The sequence below is a fragment of the Nymphaea colorata genome, chromosome 2 (assembly GCF_008831285.2).
Source record: "Nymphaea colorata isolate Beijing-Zhang1983 chromosome 2, ASM883128v2, whole genome shotgun sequence".
Taxonomy (NCBI): domain Eukaryota; kingdom Viridiplantae; phylum Streptophyta; class Magnoliopsida; order Nymphaeales; family Nymphaeaceae; genus Nymphaea; species Nymphaea colorata.
The window spans coordinates 32624132-32643875 of NC_045139.1; the positions used below are offsets into that span (position 1 = coordinate 32624132).

At 37.8% G+C, this 19744-nt stretch overlaps 2 protein-coding genes across 3 annotated transcripts; one reads left to right on the plus strand and one right to left on the minus strand.

Moving 5' to 3' along the window:
- The first annotated feature begins 61 nt into the window (after positions 1 to 61).
- Positions 62 to 6979, plus strand: LOC116247669 (uncharacterized). Its single transcript, XM_031619914.2, has 6 exons — positions 62 to 1870; positions 2062 to 2288; positions 2735 to 2845; positions 3416 to 3571; positions 5070 to 5311; positions 6422 to 6979. Exons 1-6 carry the CDS (start codon positions 1584 to 1586, stop codon positions 6746 to 6748), a joined length of 1350 nt encoding a protein of 449 aa, XP_031475774.1. The 5' UTR covers positions 62 to 1583; the 3' UTR covers positions 6749 to 6979.
- A 2040-nt stretch (positions 6980 to 9019) lies between these two features.
- On the minus strand, positions 9020 to 19368 carry LOC116249026 (WD repeat-containing protein DWA2). Of its 2 annotated transcripts, none has more exons than XR_004171080.2 (13): positions 19087 to 19368; positions 18907 to 18990; positions 18609 to 18741; positions 17687 to 17798; positions 16131 to 16230; positions 14906 to 15033; positions 12274 to 12343; positions 10652 to 10740; positions 10426 to 10471; positions 10277 to 10337; positions 10118 to 10191; positions 9903 to 9961; positions 9020 to 9514 (listed from the first exon to the last, which is right to left on the minus strand). XR_004171080.2 is itself a non-coding variant. In XM_031622122.2 (13 exons), the coding sequence occupies exons 1-13, from the start codon at positions 19132 to 19134 to the stop codon at positions 9473 to 9475; spliced, it is 1059 nt and encodes a 352-aa protein (XP_031477982.1). In that variant the 5' UTR covers positions 19135 to 19365; the 3' UTR covers positions 9020 to 9472. The 2 variants fall into 2 exon arrangements, 1 of the variants encoding a protein (XP_031477982.1); XM_031622122.2 differs by having other exon boundaries at positions 10277 to 10350; positions 19087 to 19365.
- Between the last annotated feature and the right edge of the window lie 376 nt (positions 19369 to 19744).

Genomic DNA, 19744 nt, shown 5'->3' on the forward strand with positions numbered 1-19744 from the left:
TTTCATTAGTTTTGGTAAATATGCACCTATTTTTAGATTATGTAATTCGAGTATAAACATGTGCCAATTTCTCAAAATTCATATTTTTATTTTCAAACGACATGACGTAAAGCATCATTTGTACAAATAAATTATGATGAATGCATATGCAAAGCCTGATTGCAATGATATAATTTTTAGCTATTATTTTTATAACGAAGGTCTAAGTATATATAAATTTAATCGTCAGAATCTAGTTTCTCTAATACTACTCAGGCTTGGCTTAATTTGATGTACCTGGTCTGCTGGACTGTTTGCTACCTAATCAATCTCTTCCACAACCCCTTTGGCCCAAGGAAAATTTGGTAACTAAAGAAATATTGTACATGGGATCCTGGTGGAATTATCGATTTCATTTGTATGCCAGTCTTATTTCCTCCATTTCTGTTATCCAATGAAGACGCAAACTCCTGGTTAATAGTGATGCAGCATTCACAGAATCTGAATTGAAGCATCAACAACCGACATGTTCTCCAGGCCTTGCTCTCCAGAAGGACAAATGGTCCACGACAATCAGAACGCACTTCAAGAACAAACAGGAAAACTTGCACGGCATAGAATGTCAAATGGAGCACACCCGAAGGATGCAAATTTATGGCTTGTGTGAGCATAAGAAGCTTTTTTCACAGGATAATAAGCAAAATAGGTTCTTGGTCATGGGCCCATGAAAATTAGGGTGCATTATGGGCGTGGAATGTTAACAGAGCACCCAACTCTGCAATTTCATGGATTGCAAGACTGGCAGGGCAGTAAGCCGAATGGCTTCTTTTTGAGCTACATTTCCTTCATGACGTGATAATAACTGTGGAATCAGATACAAAGGAACATTGATGTGCTTTGAGTGCTAGATTTTACTCTCAAACATGAGATCATAACGCACCTCCACTCGTCAGTTCTTAGAATATCCAAGTGAGGCTCTGGGAAAGCCGTGATCTTGACACATTGGAGGGAATGGCTTCACAGATCTGCCTATAGTACATGACTGTATAGACAACATGAAAAAAATAGAGAGAGAGAGAGAGAAAGTGAAAGGCACTTCTCAACAGTCAACTCAAATGTGGAATATTAGAAAAAATAACTTTTCTTGTGATACTACGTCCGACGATCTCAATTATGGTATTTTTTGACAGCAGAGAAACTTGGGGAGGGTAAACCAGGAAATAAGATTAAAAGAACCAGTTTGAACAAAATAGGTGCTCTTAATTAAATAGCTTCTAAACTTGAGGAATGAGGATGGGTACATGAGGAAATAAAATGAAACATTAGGCGGTTTTTGAGGATATGGTTAAAAATAGGCTTCTAAATGAAGATCACCAAAAAAATGCGCGTTGTTTTTTTTAACAATAACTAGTCTTCAAGCATTCGTCAAAGAGATCCCAGGAACGTTGGGCGTCATACACGGAGTCACGTGCTCTGCACAAGCACAAGTCCTTTCCCGATGAGCTTTTTCCTTCCATCTTTTTCGCGCCGTCGCGTGGAGAACCGCCACTCTTTCGATCAAACGAAGGGATTGAGAGTCGACTGGGATCGAGGTTGACTTAGAAATGGCGACCTTTTGGCAAATGCGATCGCCGTCACCACAACCAACCCTTCTTCCAAGGCTTCAACTTGTTCCCTTCATTCCGAAGCATCTCCCCACCGCTCCGTCTGCCAACCAAGTTTCACAAGTCCAATCCTTCAGCCACACGAAGCGCCTTGGTTTGAAGCTCCACCCAGAGGCGGGAAGATGGGTTCAGACAAGAGCTCATGGTCTTGGTGGCCCTCTCATATCTTCGGACGATCACTGGTCCACGTGGACTGCCCTCTTCGGCTTCGGAGCCTTTGGCATTTGGTAGAAAAGCCTTTTCCTGGTGTGCCCATCTTCGGGTTGAACCGGAGTATTTCTTAGGTCTTATTTCCATATTCGTGGCTTTTTGTGCTATGTTCGGGGTTTGTTAAGGAATTGTTGTCTTGGGCTAGTGTAAATTTTATTGAAAGTGCTGATTTTCCATGATATAGTCAGCTTCGATAACTTCATGGCAGGTCAGAGAGGACGAGGATCGGCAGTGCACTAAGTGGAGCCTTAGTTAGCACATTGGTAGCGCTGGCCGCGAGTAATTTAGGAATTTTGCCTTCTGAAGCTCCAGCATACTCGATGGTCATGGAGTATTTACTTCCTCTTTCTGTTCCATTGTTGCTGTTTAGAGCTGATCTCCGTCAGATAATACGGTCGACTGGACGGTTACTCTTGGCTTTCTTGCTTGGCTCTGGTATATTTCACCTTCTATTTTATTATATGTTAGTGATACGAAATGTTCATATCTCTATCCGTCTGCTATAGCTGTAGGAGATTCTGATTTTTTTTTTTTCATTTTTCGTCAAGAACACGATATGCATAGGAGAAATATGAAAGTACCATTATTATTCGCATTTGTGAAGTTAAGCACTTCACTGCTTCAATTGTATATCCAAGTAGAAGCTTAAATTTTGACGTAAGATGATGTCATGCTTATCATCATCGCCTAAATTAGTTCAACAAATTTGCAAAAGGATCATCCTTGCATGAGTCTATCCAACTCTTACTTTCTTTTAAAGTAATTGGCTGTTTCTTGTTTTATGATGACTGTACTGGACCTACTATATTAATACTCACGTTGATGGCCAGACAAAAACACTAGATACAAAGCAGTCATGATGTCCTTTTCCTTTTAAACAGTGGCAACCACCTTAGGAACTTTGGTGGCCTTCCTGGTTGTGCCTATGCGTTCACTTGGACAGGATGGATGGAAGATAGCAGCGGCCCTTATGAGCAGACATATTGGTGGAGGTAATTTAGAATAAAAAATGCTACATTATCTCTCGGATTTAGTTTTTTTTTTCCCTTTACAATTGGTTCTTCATTATTTCAAATATATCATATGGAGTTGCTTTCTCTTCCTTGAGGCTGTAAGTAATTAGTGTAAGCTTGCATTATTGCATATCAAGCATCTGTAATCCATTTGTATGTGTGTGTCTATTGATAAAACTTTGCTTATATTTTAGATTGTCTTTTATGTGCTTATTTTGCTGAAACTAACTGTAGGTGAAAACTTGACCGTACTATGTAAAAAGAACTTGCGTCTAAGAATCCCATCCAACGGTGACAGATTTACAATTCTTTAGTTGAATGTGGAATGGAGCTTGGTTGTGAATTGATTGTTATCTGCTTTCCTTTTTTGGGTTTCCTACTGACCAAGATTGAATGAGTTGATTTTTATATCAAATGCTGTATGTGTTTTTTCTTTTTGTACTTAGACTACTGGATCATATCTTATGTTGTCATGAGTTTTACATTTATCATGATTGTTTTTCTATATTTCTACCCCACCACTTTTAATGATCGACTTCTAAATTACAGCGGTGAACTATGTTGCTGTATCTAAGGCACTGAATATTTCTTCATCAGTTTTAGCAGCAGGGCTTGCGGCGGATAACGTTATATGTGCATTATATTTCTCCTCACTTTTTGCATTAGCTGCAAACATACCTCCAGAGACATCAACAGCAACAAATAGTATTCTATTCTTCTTTTTCCCCTGCCTTCTTTTGAAATATACATAACATTCTTGTCTATGCAGTTTTCAGTTTCTTAGAATATTAGATGGCTGTGCTTGATGGAACAGAATGAGACTCTCCAGATGGAACTTGGAACATGATTTTATCTTTTGAAATAATCTTGTTGATCCAATATTTTTCTGAAGGTTAAAACTTTTGGACATGCTTCATTTGCTTTCCTTGCTATTGAAATGAATGTGAATGAGCATTTAAATTTTTATTCACTGTTAATTGCTCTTAGTAGAAGAGATCTTGTGAGTGCTTTCTTAAAGAAGGGAACAGTTTTATGGCAAGGGAGCACCAAGCCAATTTACTCACCAACAGACATTGAAGGGCCAGCTCATGCATTTTGTAAGTAAAGTTTTCATGTTTCAGGCAGGGCAAACATTAGAATAGTTGTGATTTCCTCATCAAACTCAATGTCTGTTCTATACAGTGCAACTTCTGCAAATATGTTCACATCAATTATCTAATGGCTTTGAGCTGGCCCTTCATTAGATACCATCACTGTGTCCCAGAGAGAGAACATGGTGATGCCTGTCAAGGCAAGAATTTAGCTTCCTCCCATCTCCTTATTAAGCTACTCAAATATGATAGGAGCATTGGCAATGTAACCACTCAAAACAGTGGCAAGTAACCAAGTGTTAGGGGAAGGAACAAAATGTCCTATCTGTTGGCAGGAAGTTGGCTTCACTCTAAGTGTGCCTTGGCAGATCTACTTACTTCCTTCCCTCTGATAATGCTTTTGTGTCTTTTTTTTTTTTTGTTATATGTTCTGTTCTCCTTATGATCAGGAATACTTTTCCACATGCAAAATATTATGGAAGCGTCCTAGAGCATCACCTGTGTTGGAAATTATGCCCTTTTAGCCTGTCTACTTTCTTTACATCACTTGTGATTCCTACTCTTGGTTCAAGCTAGATTCATGGCAGAAAATCTTAGAAGATCAGGTCTTGTAACTATGAAGCTTGCTTTGAGACTTCCTTACTATAGTCCAATCGTGTGTGGCTCATTATATTATCTCCTTTTATTGTTGAAGAAGGTCGATATATGCATGTGAACATCAAACATGCGAGTCATTCAAGAGAAAGAAAAGAAAAAGGAAAAAAAATTGTGCTACTTAAGCACCACAATGTTTCTTCTCCAATCAGGAAGACCCTGACGTGAAACTTCTCTTTGTCTTTAACAACAGGTTACTAATAAGTTTCCTTTTAGTCTTTGCGAGAGCATTGGATAGCTCAGTCTTTCATCCTTTCGCACCATTAACCTATCAAAGGACCGCACCTAACTGATATCTGCAATAATATGCTGGTCTAATCCAAATATATCACACATCTGTTAATGTGCTTGCAAGCTTTATGCATTGTGTTGAGTTAGCTAGTCATCAAACATGCAAATTGGTGAACTTCATTTTGCTGTAAACATGCAATTGCTTAATTCAATTATGATGTTGGCAGAAACTGAAATGAAGATGGACGGTGAGACAAGTAGCAAAACACATGTACTAGATACTGCGACTGCTCTTGCTTTATCCTTCTCTATCTGCAAATTTGGTACATTTCTCACAAAAGTGTTTCATATACAAGGAGGCAACCTTCCTACCATAACAGGAATTATAGTAATTCTGGCAACACTATTTCCACATCAACTTAACTCCCTTGCACCTGCAGGAGAAGGTATTGCATTGATACTGATGCAGGCAAGTGAACATTGAATTATGTTTTTCCAGCTTAATAAAGCTTTTAACTTATAGTAGAGTTACCCTTTTGATCATTTGTGTGGCTTATGACATTACTAACCATCCTATTTGATGTGTTTCATGTACATCTGATAGAACCCTTAAATTTATTTTGAAGTATACATGTGCACACTCACATACAAGTACACACAGCATGCATGCATGCACAATCTTTTGTTCAGAATGCACACACAAACACAATCTCTTGTCTCTGTCTCCCTCTGATCCTTGAAGATAACATTTGTATGCTTTTCCGAGCCTTGTCTAGGCCCATGTGGAAGATACAGAAATGTAGCACTATCATTCCTGAAATTATATTGCTTGCAAAATTGATATTCCTTGCTATTATGAAGCATATTAATGTTGCTAAGAAGTATGTTTATTTTCTGTGATAAGGTTTTGGTTTTGATACCTTTGCTATAAAAAATGCTGTTAAGATATTAAAAGGAATGTGATTGGACACATCTAGGAAGAGGCAAAAGAAAGATTTAGAATAATGATCTACGTGTCATTATGTGTTCTGCATTTAACACATACGCGATTATTTTCCTTTTAATTGATATAAGTGTAAACTCTTATTTCAGTTGATATAAGGACTGCAATCTTTTAACATATGCGCAAAAATCAAATAGAATGGCTCTACTGTCTTTCCCTGTCATTTTTCATCTCTCTACAGAAAGTGCATGACCTCCACCTCCTTAGTTCCCTCATCCGAGAATATGTTGTGAACCATTAAGTTATGCATTCTTCCTTCTGTAAGAAAATGATAAAGGGAAGAGATGTCGAAATGAAATAAAGATATGTGCAAACCTCATCTGAACACTCGAGAAAAGGAAAAAGGAGCTATGATCGCTTATTCAAAAGATGCTCATGGCACAAAAGGAAGAAATTTTGAAATTTTCTACATCATATGCTTAACAGAAGCATTTCATCAAAAGGGAACACCATACATACAGAAGCAGGAAGAGGATAAGCCAACTGTTTTAATTAGCTTGTCATTATTTCTGTTGAAATCCTTCTAGGCTCCTACATGAAAAATCTTTGTAACTCAGTCTCCGTCTATGTTTTCAGGTCTTCTTTGCTGTAGTAGGTGCAAGTGGAAGCATTTGGAATGTCATCCATAATGCTCCGAGTGTTTTCCTTTTTTCGCTGATCCAGATTGTTGTGCATCTTGCTTTTCTCCTTGGAGTTGGAAAACTGTTGGGCTTTGAAAGGAAGCTTTTACTCTTGGCTTCAAATGCAAATGTTGGCGGTCCGACAACAGCCTGCGGGATGGCAACAACTAAGGAATGGCGCACACTAATGGTACCAGCTATACTTGCAGGCATATTCGGAATATCTATTGCAACTTTCCTTGGTATCGGTTTCGGGTTCCTGGTACTGAAAACTTTGGCATGAGCGTTCATATGGATGAAGAGATGCTCCCACCTGTTAACGTGATGAATGGAAGCGCTCCACCAATAAGCCAATTGCTGCATTTTCCTTGTCTCAATCAGGTAATTTCCTGGAAAGTTCTGTTCTTCCTGTCCCTTTTGATTCACTGCACTGAACTGAATATCTAAAAGAAATAAAATATAACCAAGGTGTATCTTCTTTATCAGAAGTATTTTATTAGTCAAGTTCATCTCATCTTCTTAGTGTGTTCTATCTGATTAATATCTCCATTTTTTATGACATAGTACCATGCCTTTGAATAAGGCAACTCCTATGTCCTTTGAAAGTGTCTTGACGTGACGTTTGCGGTGAAAATACTCGGAAATATCATGAGTACTTCAAAATACCCCGTTTTTCAGCTAAAAAAAAAATAAAATTGTAAATAACCACTCAGTTTTGGACGCATCTACAAATAACTGCCTAAGATTTAGGAACTTACAAATAATCGCTTGGGTTCATAAAATAATTCATGAACGCAAGCTTCACTAATGAAAATTATTGATATATACTTAAAGACTATTTTCCCTTTAATGCAAAACTTAGTTTCTTAAAATAAAATCACATACCACATTTTTAGGTCGAACAAGTTCACATCTCTTACAGTTCGCCTTTGTCTTTATAATGACACTATGGGAAAAAGATGAAATCGTGAAGAAACGAGCCAAAAAAATATTGGTCGTAAAAAACTCCCTATTGTAAGGCCCTCTTTCAATGATCTTTTTAAATATAAATTAGTGGTTTTCATTCATGAAGCATGAATTGTAAATATTTTATAAATTTAGGCGACTATAATCTTTCAAACATTGGGCACTTCATTAAAAGTTTAGCAGTTTCCTGTAAATTGTTCTAAAAATTATTTAAGTTATTAGTTAGCAGATTAAATGCCTGAAAAAGAATTTCAAAGAACGTTGAAATTTCACAGGAAAATGAAAGCTGAAATTGTCATGTTGAGTTTTGAAAATTGAAATGTCTTTATTTAAATTTTTAGAGAGGGTGTAGCATAGCTAGTGAGGCTGGTGGGTCAGTGTGAGTCCGATCATGAGCACTATTTCTTTGGACTAAAAAAGGTGTCGGGTGCTACTCTCGAGTTGAATGGAGCAACCACAAGTTTACCTGGTTTCAACACAGTTCTAAACCCTAAGGGCAAGGGAAAGGAGTGGGGCTTCAGCCTTTCTTTTGGGGAGTAGGTTTCCCTCCTGCTCACCTGATAGAGAACAAAATAAAGTTGTAACTGTAGGTCTGCCATGGGTTTCCCAACTGGTCCAGTCTCCTTTGTATCAACCGATATAATCCGAACCGCAAAACCAGTAGGAACTGTTTCCAGCAATAAGTGAGAGATCCGATGAAACTGGAACGAAGCAAGTGAGAGAGGCAAGGGCTGATGACCACTCCATAAGAGAAGTACCGCCGCAGTTGCCGTCATTTATGCGAGAGATCAGAAAGTGGCGGCAAAGAATAAAAAATTACCGTGGATTTTATCGGCGGTTTTCACAAAAACACTATTACCTTTACGTCCGTTTGGATGTAATGAACTTATGTAAACATGATTAAGTCAGCCCCATTAAAGATCTCAACTATAACATCAAATTCGGTTTGTCTTAAGCTAATCCTAACAATGGTTTGAATTGCTAATTCTTGAACTCAATTGTACAAACGCATTTTCAAAATTTAATCCTAAATTGACCTTGAAAGTATACAAAACCAACCTATTCATTAGACATTTTATAACAGCATTTTCATAACTGGCAGAAGCACTGGCAAGCCGAAAGATTAGAGATTTAGTAGGAAATTAATGAATTATTACTTCATACTGTTAGAAACACAGGAAAGAAAAAAATGTGCCTATTTTTCCTTTGCATACACTAGCCTCACAATGGCAATCACCCTCAAACAACTCTATTAGTCAAGGTCTAATTTCCCACATATATGCCTAACAAACAACCTATAAGCCCACTACCAACGAGCCTGAGCCCCAACACATTCATGAGGAGAGCGACTGAGGGAGTCAGGAACAATGCCCTTGATGGGCACGATGAAAGTAGGCTTACTGCTTGTTTGGCTTGGTTACCATAGTCGCTCCAAATATCCAAGGACCAAGGACATATATATAATCACAAACCCGAGCTTGGTGTAATAGCCTTATTTTCATCTGGCCAGATACACACCTCCGAAACCAATCTATTTATGCTGCAACTCCCCTTGGCCCAGGTAACAGGATGATCACAGGAACGTTGGTTCCCCTTGACTTCATTTTTTCAATCAACGCTGGCAAGCTCCTAATTAACATTTTTTGAATAATCACGGGAGTCTCAATCCAAACATTAAACTGCGGACCTAAGTTTCCCAAACTGCACTTGCCAGGACAACAAACCCATGAGAATCAGAATACATTTCAAGAACAAAATCGAAAACTTGTGCTCCCGAAAACATTAGCAATGCAGCAGCCAACTCTGCAATTTTGAAAATTGCAAGATTGTGCAGAGCTTTTCCTGCAGGACCATAAACAAAATGACTTCCCTGCAAGTTCAGTCTTCTCAGAAAATCCACAAGAATAATCCTTTAACGAGGTACAAGGAAGATTGATGTGCTTTGGGTGCTAAAATCTAGTCCAAAACTTGTAATCAGAATGCCTCGCCACCAATCAATTTCCTGAACATCTGCAAAAGCCATGGTCTACCAACTGTAGCTTTATTGCTTTGGAAGGTAAGGCTTGACAGACTCCACCACCACCTGCAGCCGTCACAAAAGAAAAAGAAAATGCTGATCATGATAATACTTCATATAAGGACGAAGCATAAATAACTAATGGCCAGCAAGTTACTACTGTATGTCCATTTAACAACCCTGGACTGACCATAAACCTTCTGCTTTGCTATAGGTTGGAAAAGAAAACTTGGCATTATAAGTCTTTTTGGCATAACTAATCAATGGCAATAATCAACAGTAGCATCACCAGAAAAGCCAAGAATGTAAAACCCAAAGGCTGGAATTTGGATTGGTGAGCAAAGAGCAACTGAAAACATTCTGTAAATGAGAACTTTTTCTAGAAATTGCTCGAGCAAGAATACATCCACCGATCACATGCTACAGAAACTTTCAGCAGGCAATCACTGCTTACCCTTCCATCATATGATAAAGAAGCAAATATCCATGGTTCTCGACAACTCCACGAAAGACCTGCATTTTTTTTTGTTTATTATCAAAATATGAATCAAATCATCCAGATACCTACAAAGATGAGATTTCCTCTTCTTTTCCATAGGCAAAAAAGGGCAAAAAGACGGCAATCCAACCATCTGGCTACCTCATTCAACCTCAAGAAAGGAAAATTACCATATACACAATCCTCATAGTCACTGAATGAACAAATAAGTGGATCTACATTCCGGGAAGGTAACTCAGGCATTCTGCAGAACAATGAACATAGTTTATAGGGAAATTGAAAAAAAAAAAGCAAGATGCCTGAAGAAGTAGATCCCCAGTAAGCAACACCTTTCATATATAGCATCATCCATGCCATTGACAGAAGCAAACCACAAGTTAACAGTCGAATCTGTTCCAGAGCTCTGCAAAGAATATAGAGTTTATCAAAAGGATTAGAGAAAGGAATAATTATTCCTGTAATTGAATTACCAAATTACCAAAATCAGCTCATGATATTCTGGATTGTGCTGGACGGACCATGTCCTGCAAATTCACACAAAGGAACCTCAAGGAAACGAACAAGCAAAGTCAAAAGAGGAAAGTACAGGGACATGTAGATGCCTAATGCAAGTTGGACTACAAGTGCTACTTATGCAGACAGGTTTCTGTATAAAACGAAGAGATGCCTAAATGTAGGAACTTGGTAGTCTAAAGTAGAAGTACCAATGTGCATGTCCAGGAAGCTCTCTGATTGGAACATCTGGCATCCTAATATCCCACACACAAATGCCGGATTCGTATTCTGCAGTCACCTGGTAAAATAGAAACCACTTCCTCAAGAAAATGAAAAATCGAAAACCATGTGCCCTATAATCGGAGCTTTCTTCATGCTATTGTTTTATAAGGACCACCAGAAATAGGAAAGGAAATTAAAAAAACATTGCATCTCTCGCAAAATGGAAACTGGGTGCATCTTTAAGCCACCATGCCATGTTACAATACATGCATTCTAAAGCAAAATAATTTCTGTACCTGTTTATATTCCGGAGGATGAAATGCATAGGTTACAAACAAGAAAGCTAAAGTTGATGCTTGCCCTTAGGGCTCAATCTGAGCAAGCATGAGTGAACAATTTATTGGATCCCATGAACACAGCATCATCCTCACGGTATTGCATAGCTTATGAGATATCTATATCAATATTATCATATTCTTAAACAATATCTATTAAAATAATGTTTAAAGGTTATTTATAAAATTTATATTCTCGAAGCTGAAAAACAAGAACAAAATCTCCTCATAGTTTACAAGTAAAGCAAACATTTTTGCTTTTATGTATCAGAAAATACAAATTTGTCACAAGCAATTGACTTATCGAGATAATTTTTCAAATTAATTTATTTAACATAACAAAGACAATAGTAAATCCAATACTTGATGGTATTTGCACTTGACAATTGCCTTGTCTAGTATGCCTCTGATATCTCACATTTTTACAGAACCAAAAACAATAACAACAAACTTATTCCCACCATCCAATGCCATACAAGGTGACAAGCTTAAAATTATAGACATCATTTGCACTATTTTTTAAGAGTGATCACAAGTCTAATGCAACTTGGAAGAATACCTGCTATAATTCTAGATTGCCAGATTAGATGTGAAATGAAAAATCGTTCAATATTTGAATAAAGATTGACAAAGAATCTCAATTTCGAAAAAGATGGCTTACCACGTTTGTTTCCTTCATAGGCTACAGCTATGAAGCCAAAAGCACGAGCTAGTGCGGAAAGGACCACTAAAAAGCCCAGTAGGACAGCGAGAAGGATTAGTTGGGTCTAATCGACCCTAGATGGTTCCCAAAGACAACAATAAAAAGCTACAGAACACGTTAAGGACTACACCTTAGATGCATGTGAAGAAGATGGAATGATGCTTCTAATCTTCAACAATATGGTTAGAACACAAGTTAAAAGCCAAAGGCATGCAGAAGCATGATTTACAATCATATGTGCACACCAAAGTACAGAAAAAGTACACACAAAATGCACATCACCAAAAATGCATTAATAGGAAGTCATACATTTATCTGTGTGTGTGTGTCTGAGATAGAGAGAGAGAGAGAAAAAGAGAAAGAGGGCAGGGCATGCTAAAGCCTAAAAGGATAAAAATTATGTTCTTGCTGACTAGGCAAGGGTCAACTAGGTGGATCATTTGTCTCAGAATTTTATGGCCATTAAGAATTTTGACGGGGAACTTGTCATCCACTAACTCAAACGGTTAGCCAACCAGTGGGATGACAACTTATGAGTTTGCTTACATGGATTTTAGTAGCATATACTTACAAGAATGTGCTGTTTCTTGGGGTTAAAGTCTATAGCCCGAGCATGAGCATGATCAAGAGTAATTGTTTTCCTGAAAGAACCATGATATACATGTTAATGATCTATAAATATGAAAAGAATTCTGAAGGACAATTCACAGCCTATATTATCATATTAAAGTTCAGAATTAACTTAGAGATAACTAACGAGAGCTTCTTAATTAACTAGCAGCCACAAAGTGCCATGACCATGTTATGAGAAGACAACCACTCATATACGGAAGCAAACACATGACAATTTAGAGGATCAAACAAATGAAGTCACCATCTTCTCCAATTCAGCGAAGATAACCAATTACAACTCAATATTGATTTTTCCCAGTGGTTTGTGCAAGCCAAGTAGGATATATAAACTAAAAAAGATCATAGAGAATGGTCTAGCATGCACATGAAAATGAGAACAGCAGATAAACTAACTCAAAAGAAATAAAAAGGAAGGCTTGAGTCAGTCACCAGGTTAAAGAATCTAAAGATAAAATCAGAAGCCCTTTCAAGATTATGTTTCCAAAAAGAAAAAAAAAAAAAAGACAGCGGAATCAAAGTAAAAGAATCATTTAGTGAGTGAAGGAGTTAAAAAGAAATACAACTCTGTAATTAATTTCATCACTTAGGGATTTTTAGTCATATTCCTCTATCTGGCATAGCATCACTTTCAGGTTAATATTCACTTTGCATAAATCACTTGCTATCTGCGCATTGAGAAAGCATGCATGTGAGGAGCCTGGACAGCCTTAATAACGAGTATTGATGGGAAAAAGACAAGAAACTAAAAGGCATATCTGCTTCTGAACAATTTGTAGCACTTGAATAGTTGCATGAGTGTTATTGTACATGTTGTAGATTTTTCTTCTAAAAGCAAGTCAAGTAACGAAAGGCTTTGATTAGGGTAAGGATGTTGGACCTATGTCGGACTTGAACCTTGGGTAGTAAATGAAGCTTATTCTTGGTTCTCTTGATTAGAGTGCATTATCCATTGTTACTACGCTCTTCCACAGATGGTAGGAGGGGCACGTAGGAGTTGAGGGAGAACCAAAGAGTTTGTTTTATAAGTGGAGGAGATTACACTATCGACAGCACATAGTGCACACGAGGAATTCAATGTCTGCCTTCTTGTTTGCCGGCAGCAATGAAGGCCAAGAACTTTTTGGGGATCTGCAGTACCCATTGGCTAGAACGTGCTTTTTAGAAGTGTTTGAATAAAATATTGAAATCTAGCCTGTCTTTGGCTATTTACTTTACAACTAGATATTGATAGTTCTCATTTTCAGAATTCAAAAATCTTCATAACTGGATCAGATCAGCAGATTGTCTTAAGGTCGAATTGGTGTTCCTGTTAGTTTTTGTTACTCTAATTACTGAATGGTTTGGATACAATTTTTAGGGAGTTCTTTTTTATGTTTCAAACTGGACATACAAGGTGGTGCTAAGTTCCTTTCTCATTGATGTGGTCGGTGAGCATATGTAGTGACAATCAACTCAAGGTAAATTTTTCCAGCCATCATGACTGTCTTCTAGCTTCATGCTTGCACTGGTGGAGCGCTCTGCCATCTGTATCTCACTTGCTAATGGGCTGATTAACACGTTTATTTGATTAGGTGATCTGTCACCCACTTGATAATCACATGGATTCAATTAAACAGCAGGGACATTAGTTGTGCCAAAGCAATATATACGCCAGAGTCAGAGAACCTTGTCTAATGTTTCTTCATATAAAAATGCAGGGTATTCCAAAGGGATAGAAAGAACTTGGCAGGAACCGACAGATATGAAAAGGACATTCAAGTGATATACAGATTCTCTATGGTGATTGCTTGCACACCAATGACATATACAAAAACCAAAATAAATGGTATACATGTAACAACTCTGACAGGAGACATGTACTGGTTTGTAGTTCATACAATTCCTTGATAAACCAAGAGAATGAAATTAGATGTTTCCATAAACAATAAATTACTGAGCCAATCAGCTAACTTGAGTTTGGACATTAGGCTGGCAAACCATATAAAAAATAAATTATTCAGATTCCTATTACACGAGATAATTACATTACCTAGTAACTCTAAATGCTCAAAATATATGGATGGATAGATATTCTGAAGAGAGAGAAGGGGAGGAAGGGGCTGACAATTACTTTCTGAAAATTAGTAAAGTAGACTGAAGAATAATAGTATGTTGCATTTCCTGTAACAAGACAGACTCTTTTAGAACATTATGAACAATATAAAGGGTTCTTTTAGAAAATTATGAACATAGGAAGGTCTTTAGCTATGATATTTCTCAAAGAATAGCAAATGATAATGTTTAATACATGATATTATTAACAAAGCTTTACAATCAACATCAAATCAACCTACTAACTTCATTTTTATGATGTTTCTTTTTTTTCCCTAATAATATCTTATTAACAAATTTTTCTCAGTTATACTTCTTCTAATTTGTTTATTATGCAATTATGCAATCCATATAGAGATTATTAATTAGCAATTTAATTTTGGGATCTCAACGGCGTACATTTATATTGGTGAATTTATGTATGCTTGTGCATATGCATGTGAATCCCCTCAGTACAAAAACCAGAGAGTGAAACATACTTCATTGATCTTATGTCCCAACACTGAATTGATGATTCACAAGTCACTGCAACAGCATTCTGGTCATGTGGATCCCATGCTCCCCCCGATAGATAATGCAACATACCAACAGATTCCTGTGATTGCACCTAAGTATACCAACAAGTCCTGAATAAGAAATTGATGTATCAGACTAATATACTTTATCTTTCTGTAACAATCAAATGAACTTGTTGAACATATGGTTATACAAATTAAATGCATGGAACGTCAAAAAAGAATTTTCTTTTAAAATGAAAATTATCAACAAAAATTCAAGCCAAAGTAAAGGACACTAAGAAATTATGAAAGGTCGTAGTTACAATATAAGGCTTCGCTCATGGAAAAGAGTACCTTCAAAATATAAAATAAGCTGACAAGTAAAGGGCCAAACGAAAAAAAATTGAAACTGTTTCATCCTTACTAGCATTACATAGAAGTTGCTGCACATGGACCTTTGTAAGTGGCTGACGCAGTAATTAGAGTTCCTCACTCCAATCCCAGCGAGAAAAGCACCAGCAAGCAAGAATGGAAGGAAAAAATGCAAGAAAACACAGGGACATTCAATAACAAAAGGGAAATTAGGGTCTTTTCATCAACAGTTAGCTCTAAACAAACAAAAGAAACCTTTTTAAGAAGCCTGGCCCTTAGATCCGTATTGGATCTCGGGTCTCACAATAAAAAGATCCAAATCCACAATAACATAAATAATAAGTAAACCAAATCCAAACACTAAACGGATCCAATTTTGGGATCCAATCTAACTCTAAACAACACTGTCAGTGGCTGATTAGAAATTATGAGTATTATAGTGTATCACAGGCACATGGTAATATCAACTGTGGGCAAACAACACAATACACATCTGAAACTAGTTCCAGGGTGGATAATGCCTGCATTGGGTTATCATATGATATATCATTGTACCATATAATACAATGTGAAATAGGATGTATAATATGAATAATAAGTCACTAGGCCAACCTTTTGGAATGGAATCATTAAAGTCACTAGCAAACTCGATGTTGCCTCTGGCACTTTAATTTTCATACATTTCTTATAGCCAGTAAGTTCAAGACGTAAAGCACATGAGTATGAATTTGAATAGAAACAGTAGATGAAAGGAAAATTTGCATGACCTTTTAAACGACAGTTCATATGCGTTGTAGACAATCTGTAAATGGGTGCATCTAGATCCCAACCTTACCTTGGCAGATTTGGTTGAAGAATCTAAACTCCACAAATATATATTCTCCTTGTCAATGCTAACCAATTTGTCGTGCTTTCCTGATGGCCACCAAAGGACGCTGTTTAGATGAATTGAACAAGAGTCAGCACATTCACTAGTATTCTCCTTTATAAGAAGAGACAATTCCCTTTCCCTCCCCTTCTCCACTACCCACTTAACCTCTTGCTTCTTCTTTTTGAAATTAAAAGTGAAGGAGGTAAACCCTGCCCACACATGCCGAGTGAGTAGGAAGCAATGCCTCATCTTTTATAGGTTGGCAGAAGAAGGGTTACCTTTTCTGTCAAATAAAAAGATAGACATTGTTTCACTTTCTTCTTTTGGAACTGTCAGGGGAAAAAAAAGGAGAGAGGGGGCTTGCCCCCTCTCAAGTACCATTTTCTCCCCACTGCCCAAGATTTTCTCAAGAAAAGAGGATGACACCTCACCACTACTTCACATTAATATTTCAGATAGAGAAGACGACATGTCAAATCATGTCAGCATCAATATGAGTGTCTAACACCACGCCATTTCATGTTTCTAGAAGTAGCCATGTAATATAGAAGAGAACCAGATCAAAGTACTTGTCATATAGGAAAGACAGAATGGAATGCATATGTAGATATAGAATGAGATTCTTATCCATAAGACTGGATTTCAAGTATGACATGTTTTACTGATGGACCGTGACTATGGTCACACATATCAGAAGATATTGTGATTCTATTGCCAAAGTATTTATAACATCAAGAAAAGATTATGAGTTTTTGAAATATTTACAAACATCACAACATCATCATAAATAACATTGCAACATTTTGCCTTTAGAAAGGAAGTTTTTTTTATATATAGTGCATGCTTTCTATTTTATCTTTTTAAATTAAAAAGTATTTATCAATATTTTGTAAGATCATTATTAGAAAACACATAAATTCATCATTTTCTATTGGTTATGCTTTTTAGATTTTACGTTCCTGAGATTCTTTAAAAAAAAAAAATTAAAAAAACCTTATCAGGAAAATGCCAAGAACGATGTTGATGACTGTGAGTGCAGCTTTCTATTTGAGAACAGTTAGTGACTTACCACCAGCAATCAGAACCTTATATATGCAACAAAAATCAAAATCATATTCAAACTCTTTTTACGCTACAAAGAGAAGGGTGCTCTTTCAGGCAAATGACCCACTTATGCAGCTAGACAATAATAACATTCATTGCCGATACTTGGCATAAGATGTTCCAGGCCACTGGCAGCTCAGCAATCTAAGGAAGGTCAAGCAAAAGCAGATGCCTATGCCCTATGAACCATTATACACACATGCACGTGCCAAAATAAATACTTGAATACATACGAAAAGGATAACATAGAGAAGAACATGTTCCAAAGTGACAGTTAAAAACACATAAGTAAAATCTGGGTACCATGTTCATAACATTGTCAATTGGGAGACTAAGCAACTTGTAATTCTTGTCTTTCTGTATATGAATCTGGAGAAGAGGAGAGAGAGGGGGAGAGAGAGATGCAGTCATTTCACCTTCTAATTTCGCATGAATGAGCATCAAGAGAAGCAATCTGTTCCAATTGTGGAGAACTGGAGTTAGCAAAATCATCAGGGATCTGCCATACAGCGGCTCCATATATGCCTCCTACAACAGAGAACAATAAAAGATAAAGTAGGCCTTCTAAAAGCTGCGCGGAAAAAGGAAGTGCCAGAAAACAAAATATGTTAGTGAAATGTACTACACAAGTGTGTTTAAGTTTAACCACTATCCAACAATGAGCAAGATCTAGAAATCCATAGAGGCCAGCCAACTCTGATAAATACCAAAACAGTTCCACCTTCACAGCTAGAGGGAACCTTGACTTCAACCTACGCCCATGCGGGACATCCATAGCTCAGTCCCGCAGAAGTTGACCCTCGTCATAAGCCTAAGGCTCAGTACATTCCAAGAGGTGTAGGGACCTCAGATTTGATGACCGACCAGAGGCCTCGTAATACGATGCCCCTCTTGTGGTTTACTTGGCCAAGCAAGTAAAAAAGAAAAAATAAATGACGAATTCCAGTATAAGGGTTGAACTTTATATCCCCATTTTTCAATAAGTGGCCATCTTCTCGAAAGAGAACGAAGCAGAGTTAACACATTAATATACATAATCCATAATCCCTTTTGAACTTCCTGGTTCTATGCTCAATGATATAGTTACAGAAGCGTCTTGCAGTTACAGCTCCTCGGTAAAGTTTACCACTGCGAATTATTTCAATATTTGCATCTGCCATATAAAACCCGCATAAGGAAACCCATCAGGTGTTCTATGACGTAATATCCAATAGTTTTTTTCGCGTGCAAACTGCCAACATCCAATTCTTCTACAAAAAACGCACACACATGAAAACAAAGGGAAAATGAAAATAGCCAGCAGCTTAAAATAGCACGAAATGGGGCAAGGAGTCGTACCCGAATCGAATACAGTCGAGAATGTGCGTGGATCAAACGGGCAGGAAGCAAGATTCCAGATCTCGTGGGGATGGGAGAAAAGACCTCTGCAGGTGAGCTCTGTGCCAGAAGGCGAGATCTGGATCAGATGGATCTGGAGAATCGCCATACGATAAGAGGAAGTAATCCCCATCAGATCGAACCCAGTATTTCATGCCCCGTAAAAGAAAAAACGCAATTAGCAAGAAAAAAAGTTTATTATGAACGCCATTAATCCCTAAAGAAAATAAAGACACTTCCCCCTCTCTTCCATTCATACCTCGTTTTCTTCCTTGAGGCTGAGAGTGCCTGCAAGAAAGCAGGTGGTCTCCGCATCAGCCTTGACGTCGCAAATGCACCTTGCCTTCGGAATCAAGATTGCGATTAACCAACAGTAGATAAAAGACGAGAATGAAAGATGGTGGCAGCGATGGAGGAAAGAGGATCGGTCGTATGGTACCTGGTACTTGAGGTCATAGGCGATGCCGCTGCTGGTGGCGCTCTGCATTTCCGGGCTCCTCCTCTTCCCGCAAACGCACGGCAACCGGGATGGCGCGAGGTTTGGGGGCGGTATGCGCAGTTTATGTGAAAGAGTCCCTCGTTGGTGGAGACTCAGACCCTAGACGGCCGTTCACCACGAAGATGAACCCCACCCAGCCTACATAGGTTCCATCAAAACTCGCCTTCGTGCTCCCTGCTCACGGGTCGTCGCCGATCGGCATCAATGGCTTGGTCCTGCTGCCAACTGGGGTCGATCCGTTCGAGTCAAGATCAAGCTTGGCTTCTTGGATCTCTGGCCGGCGTGAATTAACCGTATATGGCTCGTATTGGCTTATATGTGTTGCTGCGGCCATATCTGCCAATACATCAATAGAATGACAAAATAATTCAATTTTAGGCTCTAATCAACTTAGTTTTGTGACACCCAGATTTTAAATGCGTTTAAATTTGTTCAAACCAGATTACTTCATTCAATAATAAATAGTTAAACACAGACATTGTTACTTGAAAGTTTCAAGCATATTCATATATACTTTCAAGCAATATGAACACCATGTGGCTACCATTTTCAAAACTTCAATAAAAGGGTTAACCCATCACAGTAGAGATACAAGCAC

Excerpts from the sequence above, each read along its gene's own strand:
- LOC116249026 (XM_031622122.2), bottom strand. The coding sequence starts at position 19,134 with ATGCAGAGCGCCACCAGCAGCGGCATCGCCTATGACCTCAAGTACCAG. Across the intron at positions 18,742-18,906 it reads GCCTCAAGGAAGAAAACGAG|ATCCATCTGATCCAGATCTC; the intron begins GTATGAATGGAA and ends GCGATTCTCCAG. Across the intron at positions 16,231-17,686 it reads CATTCATGCGAAATTAGAAG|CGTCCTTTGGTGGCCATCAG; the intron begins GTGAAATGACTG and ends TCATCTAAACAG.
- LOC116247669 (XM_031619914.2), top strand. The coding sequence starts at position 1,584 with ATGGCGACCTTTTGGCAAATGCGATCGCCGTCACCACAACCAACCCTT. Across the intron at positions 1,871-2,061 it reads TTCGGAGCCTTTGGCATTTG|GTCAGAGAGGACGAGGATCG; the intron begins GTAGAAAAGCCT and ends ACTTCATGGCAG. Across the intron at positions 5,312-6,421 it reads TTGCATTGATACTGATGCAG|GTCTTCTTTGCTGTAGTAGG; the intron begins GCAAGTGAACAT and ends CTATGTTTTCAG.